Here is a 10,899-nt window from a genome sequence, read left to right on the forward strand (position 1 = left end):
GATTACTTTTTGAGAATGGACACAAGAAATTAGGGACCTGATTACTATTTTACAAAACAGGTTTAAATGTATGGAACACATACTTAGATACAGACACGAGACACCAGACACAGACACATACGTCGATAATAATTTGAGAAAAATGTCATAGTTCAATGTAATCATCTATGTTGGTGTCTAGACACGATACATATCCAACATCGTGACACGTCTAATTCGAAGAGTAACTTCGTAAGTTTCAACATTCAACCACGTAGGAGACTCTTTCTTAAAAGATAACTGAACCCACAGTGAATATCACATGCTAGTTAAGGTAGGTCTTAAGCACCCCATATTGTGACCCCCTTTAAAATTGATTTTTGGATGTGTCTCTTTCTCTTTCTTTGGTATTAATCAAATATCTCTTAGGAGAAGCATTTCATACTCCTTTCATCTGTATGATTGATTTAAACCTAGAACCTTAAAAATTTCATATCATTACATTCTTGACCAGCTCTCTTGGATTGAAGTATTGTGAAAATCTTAAACTTTTACCGAATATGAAAATATTATTTTCATAAATTAATTTTTTCTAGAAATTATTTTATGAACCTTTTTGCATTGTGAAGATTATTTTACTCTTCAGAGGAGAAATGAGTCATGGTAATTTAAAGTTCGATTTGAAGACAAAAAATATAAGAATAGTTTGTTATATTTACCGATCAAATCAACGTATTCGTGAGCAGCTGTTTGATTACTTAATTTACTTGTATGTAAAGTATGCTCTAACAACTCAAACAAAATAGGAATTTAATGATTATAAAAGTTAAATAATATTTTATTATTCCATATTTCCAAGATCATGCAAAGTATACACGAGTAGTTGTTGAGATCAATTTTTTATTTCGTATAAATACATTCATACAAGATTAGGATTTTTGTATTGTAAAAGTAACTAGAAACAAACACAAATATTTTATTTTCTTGATATCAAGAATATGAAGAGAAGTGTAGAAAATGAGATCGTCATTGTTGGTGGTGGTATATGCGGCCTTGCAACAGCCCTAGCACTTCATAGGTTTTATTATTATGCAAGCCAAATTTATTTATGTATATAAAACCTTGATATGATCTTATAAGATAAGTTTACATTTTCATTAACTTTGCAGGAAGAGAATTAAGAGTTTGGTGTTAGAAAAATCAGAGGAGTTGCGAGCTACGGGGGCAGCTATAATTGTGCAAGATAATGGATGGCATGCACTTGATCAGATTGGTGTTGGTTCAATACTTAGAGAAACTGCTATTCAAATACAAGGGTAATGTTTATTTTTTTATCTCATGGTAACCAAGATAAAAATAAAATTCTCAACTTATACACTATAAAATCACAATTTTTTTTTTCCTTTAAAAAAATTTCAAATTTTATTTTTTCCGTTTTAGCCACAAAATTTGCACACACTGCTATCAACAAAATCGTAATCACTTGAAATAGATGAATGAAATTGGAAGTTGTATTGATGAAGAATAAAAGAGTGCAATGGATACCCTTAGTATATAGTTAATTTATGGAAAAGATGAAATAGCATTAGAAAATACATAGGAAAGAAGAATCTAAGTATAAATACTTAAGGTCATTACTCTACTGGAGAATATTAAAGGGAGTAGACTTTTCTTCAATATTTTTCGCACGCATTATTGATAATCATTTCTCTGTCTAAGAACAATCGAAATTTCCTTAGCTTCAGGATCACTAATCACGTTTTTGTTTATATTGATAAAAGTATTGCACGCCGCATTGCAAGTTCGAGTCTGTGCCACCAACCTATCACATGTCATTTTTCTCATAAAAATGCACTTATTCTTCACCATTAATTGAATGCATATGTGGAATTCATATTTTTGTATCATATAAATCTTCCTTCGAAAGCATGTCATTCTCTTCTTTATGATCGCCCAAACACATTATTAAACAAAATTTAAGAAAATGTATTTTTACAATGCATAAACACTACTAGTTGGTTAGTGATAAATAAATTTCAATAACATCATCATCTATCTTATATTTAGGGGAAAATTCATATCGCTTGGCGAGGATGAACCAAAGGAAGTACCATTTGGGTGAGTAATTGGAAGAACACAATCTCTCTGTATAGCTGACTAGAATGGACATCATGTTTGTAACATCTCATAGTTACTAATATTTAACCTTTCTTGTTAAACAGGATTTATCGAGAATTTAGGTGCTTAAAACGCACTGATTTGATCAAAGCAATGGCCAATTGTTTGCCGATGGAAACTATACACACCGGCTGTCAAGTAGTTTCCATAGAATTAGATCCAATCACACAATATCCACAGCTTGTGCTTAGTAATGGAAGTATGCTTCAAGCCAAGGTATGTTAGGTAAAAAAGAAGACCGTTCCTTTTCTTACACTCCAACCTTCTTACGCATCCTATCCGGATTATAATGTCATAAATAATGGAGGGTTTTGTAACGTGTTTTACGCTTTTCTGATTATATAATCCGAAATTTGTAGAACATGCAAGAAATTAGTAGGGTGGGAAAAGAAACAATCAGAAAAGAAAGTAGAACTATCAATTTTTTGGACCGGTCCCATGGATTGGCCCACTTCTGTGTTGGTATGAGCTCTGAAAATAACTGAACCATTAGGCAAGGGCCCAATTATGCAATTTTTTGAAAAATAAGAATTTAAATTACACTGAGTGATTGCTCTACAGCCTATCATATTGCTCAACCTCTGAAATAAGTTGATTGACAGTTAGACACCAATCGAAAAAGCAACAATCGGTTTGTAACTTCCAATAGATTTTGTGTGATACAGAGTTACGATCTGATAGCTTCATGGGGCTTTGACCAATGTGAGGGGCGTATAAAGCAACATTGATCACGTACTTGTTAAATATCCGAGTTTACCCTGACGAGGCTCAATGCGTTTTGGGCTAGACCAAGAAAACAAACTTGTGGCCTAATTAGACTTTGGATTGGCTCGACCTAACCCTAGGGTGTCTGGCTCAATTTCACAGTTCTAATAAAAGTTCCATTTAGAAAGTGCCTTTTTTAAATTAATTGACAGACCAAGTGAACAATTAGGCCAGACACATTTAAAAAGGCGCTTCAATGTGTTTGCTGTGTTGTTAATTAATTTTCGCTCCTGATCGAAGCGTAACTTTCGATCGGCTTTTTCGACCAAGTGAACAATTTTGAGAGGTCTATTGAGCAACCATTTCTTTTTTTGTTAGGGGTGTTGAAAATGCTTGTTAAAATTTATAAAAGTAAATCAATATAACTGCAAGTACTACAATTAAGCACATGTACGTTTGTTGGTAAATATCAGGTTGTTATTGGATGTGATGGGGTGAATTCCACCATTGCAAATATGGTTGGACTACACCAAACAAAGCTCTTGCATTTCTCAACATGTGTTGCTCGAGGTTTCACAAAGTATCCAAATGGTCATCAATTTCCAAGTGAGTTTGTTATGATAAGCAGAGGTCAAGTCCAGCTTGGAAGGATCCCAATGACTGACAAGCTTGTTTACTGGTTTGTAACAAGAATCAACACTGCTCAAGGTCATTAATTTCTTAAAACTCCCCTTGAAATAGTAAAATCTCTCTGTAAATTTGTTTAATCATAAACTCTAAAAGCTAAACCATATTACACTAGAAAAAATTGAATTGACGACGATAATTAGAGACAAAAACTTGAAACGATTTTTAATTTTGACAGCTCGAAGACTCGGTCAAAATTAAAGATAAAATTCATATCTTTACATCACTATTTAAACTGTTTTAGTAGTATATATTAGTTATATATAATGTAAATGAACTACAAAAAATAATTTTCTTTTTAAACGACAAAAAAATAATATTAGTACAGTGAGTGGTAATTTATAGTGGATTAGGTTATTTTTTAGTTAAGGTTTAATTTAGCAAAACTCCTTTGGCATCTTCCATTTCACTATGTTGCTTACTTGAAGTACTTTAAGTTGTAAAATGGAGATGGTAAAATGTGATTAGATACATGTATTTGAAATAAGTTATGTTAATTACGTAGTTAATAAACTCTTGTTGAATTTTAAATTGAGAACTTTCAACCTACAAAAGCAGATTCAATAATTTCAAAAGATCCAACTCTTATACGACGATCATTAATGGAGTCGATGGAGGGTTTTCCGATACATGCGATGAATATGATACGAAAATGCAAGTTGAACTCTTTGCATCTCACTGACTTGAAGTACCGTCCACCATGGGATTTGCTTCTTAACAAATTCAGTAAAGGAACAATAGTAGTTGCTGGTGATGCAATGCATGCCACTGGTCCATTCATAGCACAAGGTGGCTCAGCCTCCATTGAAGATGCAATTGTTCTTGCTAGATGTCTAGCACAAAAGATCCATAATACACCCAACAGCATAGTGAAGCGAAGTACTATTGAGGAAGCATTTGATAAGTACGTGAAAGAGAGGAAGATGAGAATTTTTTGGCTCTCTTTAAATACTTATCTTGTTGGGAAGAAGCTTGATACAAAATCATGGATAGTAAGATTTGTAGTCATAGCAATCATGTTTGTTCTATTTAGAGACCCAGATTGTCATTCACACTATAATTGTGGAACTCTATATGAAGAGGAAAGTCTAAAGGAAAATTCTATGGTGAAGTCAAGAGAATGACTTTTCTGGTGAAGTTGAATTGTCAATCATTGAACATTTGTGTACTGAATCCATGCCACGTCAGATTATTTGGTGTATTGCACATTTACCCATAATGTGTGTCATTATATTTTTATTTATTGCAATTGTGTCTCTAATTAAATCAAAATTAGACATAGATTTCCATTTGTGCACTAAGATATTGAAATTCCCCTTAATATTTTGTACGATGACTGATTTGTAATAAGGTAAAGTTTAGTTTTTGAGTGGTCACCAACAGGACACTAGTTGACATGACATCGACAATTTTACTATAAGCTAAACAAAATAACTTTTCCAAAAAATTTAGTTTTTTGACTGCACCCTAGAAAACAATCTTTTGCCACATAGGTAATGTAAAACCTCATTATATGTTATGCTTGTACATGTATTGTGCTAAGTGTGACATTCTGCCATAATGTGAAATGTGATATTTTTTTTTTTAAAGGCAACGTGAAATGTGATTAGTTTTGTGACTTTGCTAAATGATGATTTTGAGTGTGTTAATTATGTGTAATTAAACGTGCTTTGAGGCTGTTGTGTCCTTAGATTATGGTTAGGAATTAATGTGAGAGTTATAGGAAGGTTGGGAATGAGTTGGAATGGAAAAAGCCATTTTCCTGTGCATTTGAGTGAAAAACAATTTTTTTAAGAGTTTAATATTCTTTCTTGGTTTAGTGAAAAAAAAGAAGAAGAAAAAAACTCTTTTGGTGATTCCAATTTTGTTAAGGTTTCAATCAACATTATAGCTATCGTACTCCACAATCCGAAACATATCGGTATCTAAACCTAAATATATTTAATTTGGGGAAACCCTGCTGGTTTCAAACTTTATGAGATAGAAGACAAGTGCTCTCGGATAACTATGGAAAGGGAATAAGATATTCAAAGAGTGTTGAAAGGAAATCCTTGGATGGTTAGGAATATCTGGTTTGTGGTTCAATCTTGGGACAGAAAGGTAGCTATTAGAGAATTAGATTTTACTCATGTTCCTCTTTTAGATACAGATCTAGGGTCTTCCTATCCATTGCAAGTATGAAAATATGGGAAAAGGTATTGGTGCTCAATTAGGGGAAGTGCTTGATGCTGGCATGCTGCTGTGTATGAGTTCCATGATAAAGCTAGTATTGTGAAGATCAAAATTCTTTTTGACATCAGATCTCCTATTAGGGAGGGAATGTTTATTGGTAATCATGTTGATGGCATTAATTGGGTACATTTCAGGTTTGAAAACCTCCAATGTTTTGTTTTCTATGCGGATTGGTGGGGCATAATTCTTGGAACTGTTGGCAGAAACTAGACATTATTGATGATCATAAACGGAGAATACCAATACTATAGGAGCTTGGATGAGTTCTAATAGCTATGACAGAAGGATTATTGAAACAAAAGAGAAAACGTTCAGAAGTAATCATTGGAATTCTTTGAGTAGCGGGCAATTTAGCACTACCCCTAAGACATGATGGCTAGGCTAAACGTTAATAAAGAGCACTTGGGTGTCATGGCTGAAAGGCATGAGACTCAAGATAAGGACATACATGACATGGTTAACTTGGTACACAAATTCAATAGAAACTTTGTCACAAAAGGAAGCCCTCAAAGTTACTTGTAGACAATGTTAATGTCTAGGGTTTTAAGGATAGTAATGTTGTATTGGCAGGCCTTAAGAACAAGGCTAACTAGGGATAGTAATGTCCTAAGGATAGTAGTTTTAGGGTGTTCTTGATGTAATTCACGAAGAAATCAAGCAAATCAGGCAAAGCAAGACATCTGAAGATTTATGTGGTCCTTGGAAAGATAAGAATAAAGATTCAAGAGGCTTTAGAAGACTTTACAAAGGGAGGAATTTTGTTCCAAAGTTCCAAGATATTTTACATTGAAGAAAACACCCTAGCAGGCGGAGAAAACATGCAAAACAACACAACAAACACATTGAAGCGCCTAGGCGCACCACATGGGGCGCTAGACAGCCCGAAGATGTTACACTAAAGCGCCTAGCGCATGCCAGGGGGAGCTAGGCACCTCTGCCTGGCAGGCACATGCGCTAGGTGCATGAAGACTTGCAAAAATAGTCACTTTTAATGACTTTTTCGCCCCCAGAAGTCCATGGTTTTAGCCCAAGTTATGTGGAAACTTTCCCTATAAATACCTCCTTCCTCATTCACAATTTCTTGTTTAGAACTGGAGCAGTTCAAGAGGAAGGCGATTCTAGGAACCAATAAGGAGTTATATCTTCTCCTATCTTTTCTAGGGTATGTTTTTATCTTTTTGTATTTTGTCTTAGTTATCATGTGTAACTAGATGTTTATAGGCTAGGGTTCTAAGACGAACCTCTTTTTGTTTTATTGGATAATTATTTAATTTAATGTCGTTTATTATAATATATTTTATGTTCGCTATTAAGTTTTATTAGGATTAGTATTCCGGCGAAGTGCAACCCTAGATTAGGTACTTAGGTTGTGATAGGGCATAATATTGATATTACTCTCCCGATGCTTATATCTTTATACTCATATCTTGCAAACTAATATCTATCTATTGTTTACCGTGTTTTTGGTAAACAAACTACCGACTGGTTTTGATTATAACAAGAAGGACCAAACCAGAGATCCAAGGACATGTTGTGCATTTTGTTGTTGTGCGTTCTTCGAGTTCGTAGGTGGCTTAACGAATGGGAAGAGTCCGTGTGGTGTCTTTCAACAGGTTTTAAAAGCGATAAAGGTGCATTAAGTTTAAATTGCAGAAACTTAAAGAAAAGAAAAAGTGCAAATGCAAGTGCATTAAAAATAAAGGTGGTTCGACAAATCCTTTACATACATTCTTTATGACTCTTTTACCTCGCGCCGGTACTTCAAGTGTTTTAGAATTTTGTATAGGAGATTTGTGACCCGTTTTCCCTATGGAAGACTACGACCCATTTTCCCTATGGAAAACTACTATTTTACATGGAAAAATAACTAGAAAAAGTCTAACTCCATGATCTACACTTCTTCCATGTAGACAACCGCTTGTCTCCCACGTTCTCCCTTGAGGAAACCGCTTCTCTTTTGAAATTCGAATCTTCCCGCTTCAAAGGTAGTTGCTTGACTTCGATGGGTTCGCCTCTTCCTCCGTATCTTGTTGAACTTCAAAGCTTTGAGACTATTTATGCTAAGTCCAACATCTCGTCGAAACTCCTTTGATTGAAGAAAAAACTTTGATTCCTGCAAGAGTAAAATTCAACTAATTGTTGACCACATTAAATGAGGCTGGTGAAAATACCAGCTAACAAATTGCCCTCCAAAAATGCCATTTTCGACTGAATATATTCAAAGGAGAGAATTGACATTTTTGAGAAAAACTCTAAGTATTCCAAAGCATGATGTCACACTAATCATGAATTTTAAGAGTCGTCATTTCAGGTTTTCTTTCTCCTCACGATTTCAAGATTTTGCAGGCCACCACTTCTGCAGTTGAACAGTTAATGGAGACTTTTCATTTGCTCCGATATGCCATGCGTCCCTCGATGTCTTCTCATCTCTAAGTTTGCACGTTTTTCACTCTTTTTCAAATAATCTTCGACAGATTTAGTTGATTGTCTCCTCACACTTGCTAATTCTTTTAGACTTATCCTAGATTGGCCCATGAAAAATTGTTCATGAAATAGTCTCTCTAATTGAGTCCAGTGTTGAATGGAATGCGGTGCAAGCGTGGTAAACCACATAAAGGCATTCTTTATTAGAGAATTTGGAAAAAACTTTAATATCAAATTCTCATTGTTTGCAATATCTCCAGCTTCCATCAAATAACGTGCTATGTGTTCGATAGTAGATTCTCTAGTGTCACTAGCAAAAGTTGTGAACTTAGGAATTTTATAACCCCTAGGAAGTTCAGTTTGTAGAACATATCCTGAGAAAGGAGATACAAAATTTGGTCTATGTAAACCTACGTTTATACCATTTTGAGCCATGATATTTTCAACCAAAGTGGCTATATTATGTGCTCCGAAATTTTGTTGTTGGACATTTCTAACAACTTCGTTTGCATCATGATTACTATCTACCAAAATTATCTCTTTCTGTGCTTGTACCATTGGTTCGACTGTTAAGGTCGAGGCACAGGTTGTTGTCTTTGAACAATGGGTTCGATAATTTGCACAGGTCGAGTAATTTGGGCTTGAGGGATATTTTGGATCTGAGGGATCTGTTGATAGACAGTTTGTGAAGGGGTGAAGAAATATGCTATTCTCCCTATTTGAGTGGCTAATGCTTGGTAACCCTGATTCGTGGTTTGAATCAAAGGGTTAAACACCGTGCCAATTTGTTGTGTCAACAAATTAACCATCTCATGATTGCTCTCATCCATTTGTTGCCTAAACAACATCATAGACTCTGTAGTTAAGGTTGGTAGAGCGCTTCTGCCAAACACGCTAGAACTTGAAGGACTATGTTTGTTAAACGGTGTAAATGGATTTGCATGTTCTGTAAATGCAGGAGTATTATGCAAATTTGCCATCATTGAAGAATTACCAATGGGAGAAGGAGAGTGTGTTATGAGTGTCCTAAGATTCATAGATGGGAAGACCTTCGGGGACATTGGCCTTCATTGCCTTTCGAAACCTAGGAACACTAATTTAAGTTTATGTTTCAATTACCTATGAATTAGAAAGACCCCAAACGTAAGGATCACCATGTGATCAGCAGGTGCATTTACCCATCAGAAGGAAAAACCTAGATCAACCGAGATAGTATAGATCCAACACGTAAGGATCACAATGCGATCAGCAGGTGCAGAGTGACACCCGACTAGGTTAGAACGTCCCAACGGCCTCATCACTTGTATAGTCTACTTAAGATAACTAAACATGACATGAATTTTATTTAAATCTTACAAAATAAATAGGGGGATTCAAAGAGTCCTAACCGCTGCTTACTTTTCTGCAACCAAACAGGTAACTTGCTATGTTGCAAATATATAAAAGTTGCAATCTCTAAGCCTTTAATCTTTTATTTTATATCGTCAACTTAAAATAAGTAACACGAATTGTTTGAATGAAACGACAATCCCTATGGAAACGATACTCTACTTATCACTTTATTACTTGGTAAACGATTTGACACACTTGCCTAATGCGATCATCAAGTTTTTGGCGCCATTGCTGGGTATTATTGATATTTTCGACTAAATAATTCAAATAACTTGTTTGTCATTTCTTTTATTTTACTTTCTTTATGAGCTTGGAATTCCCCTACGCAACCCCATGATGGGATAAACCCAACCCCTTTTGGGAGTATGAGCAAGAAAGACTTTCCGGGATGGCTGAAGCCTTTCAAGCAGTTTTATCCGAGTCTCAATGGAACCCTAACCAATACGCTGAAACTATAAGGAAATCAAGAGAGGAACAAGTTTCATGGATTGATGTTATTTCAGAGAAGCTTGGTGAAATTCAAGAGATTATTGACAAGAAACATAAAGTTTTGCAATGTGAAGTTTCATTGGAAACAAACTCCAGCGATTCTTATCTTTATTCTCAAGAGACTGATAACAATAGAAATAGGGAAATTCTCAACTTAGGTAACCTTAGTGATAACTCATCTGTAAAGGAGGAAGAGATTTATCCTAAAAGGGATGAAACTCCTAAGTTTGACAAGAAAGAGCAAGTGTTATTTATCAAACCAGTATCTGTCATGACAATTAATACTAGGCACCTTTCTGAACATACTGGTATTAGGACTAGCATAAATATACCTAAGAATACCTAAGAATAACAGTAGGAAGGTCAAGAGAAATAATTCAATTAAGACTAACACCAAGAATTGCTATAGTACCTTTATTCCCTTGAGTATTGATAATCCACGTAGAAAAGAGAAATTAGGGAAATTAACTATAGGAAATCATAGAAGAATTTTTTTTTTTAACCTAGGTAGGGTCAAGTTAGTGACCTAAAAAGAGCCATTGAAGAGGAGATATTGCTCTCTATTAAAAAAAAATTCAATATACTCAAAAAGTTCTTGGTTTATATTAGTCCAACAAGATTACAATATATTGTAATTGATTTATATAGGACCAGAATGTTCTGAAGAATGATTATATAAGCAGAATGAGAAGAACGATGTTAAGGCGAAATGCAAAGTTATTTAAACAAGGACCAGAATGTTATGGAGAATGATTAAATATAAAGAAAGAATGATAAAACTATATTATAAGCTGATTTTGATCTTTAGTTAAA

At 34.6% G+C, this 10,899-nt stretch overlaps 1 protein-coding gene across 1 annotated transcript; it reads left to right on the forward strand.

Moving 5' to 3' along the window:
• Positions 1-940: 940 nt before the first annotated feature.
• LOC146928789 (monooxygenase 1-like) lies at positions 941-5,201 on the forward strand. The gene is made up of 6 exons (XM_085700996.1): positions 941-1,057; positions 1,149-1,295; positions 2,047-2,097; positions 2,202-2,373; positions 3,336-3,570; positions 4,108-5,201. The coding sequence occupies exons 1-6, from the start codon at positions 978-980 to the stop codon at positions 4,671-4,673; spliced, it is 1,251 nt and encodes a 416-aa protein (XP_085557122.1). The 5' UTR covers positions 941-977; the 3' UTR covers positions 4,674-5,201.
• The last annotated feature ends 5,698 nt before the right edge of the window (positions 5,202-10,899 follow it).

Source organism: Medicago sativa, chromosome 4 (genome assembly GCF_051527215.1).
Source record: "Medicago sativa cultivar Bolivia chromosome 4, Bolivia_mono, whole genome shotgun sequence".
In the NCBI taxonomy this organism is placed as follows: domain Eukaryota; kingdom Viridiplantae; phylum Streptophyta; class Magnoliopsida; order Fabales; family Fabaceae; genus Medicago; species Medicago sativa.

What these genes read in the sequence shown, in the direction of transcription:
- LOC146928789 (XM_085700996.1), top strand. Translation starts at nt 978, where the DNA reads ATGAAGAGAAGTGTAGAAAATGAGATCGTCATTGTTGGTGGTGGTATA. An exon ending in GAAGTATGCTTCAAGCCAAG is followed by an intron (nt 2,374 to 3,335) that starts GTATGTTAGGTA and finishes GGTAAATATCAG; the next exon opens with GTTGTTATTGGATGTGATGG. An exon ending in AAGAATCAACACTGCTCAAG is followed by an intron (nt 3,571 to 4,107) that starts GTCATTAATTTC and finishes CTACAAAAGCAG; the next exon opens with ATTCAATAATTTCAAAAGAT.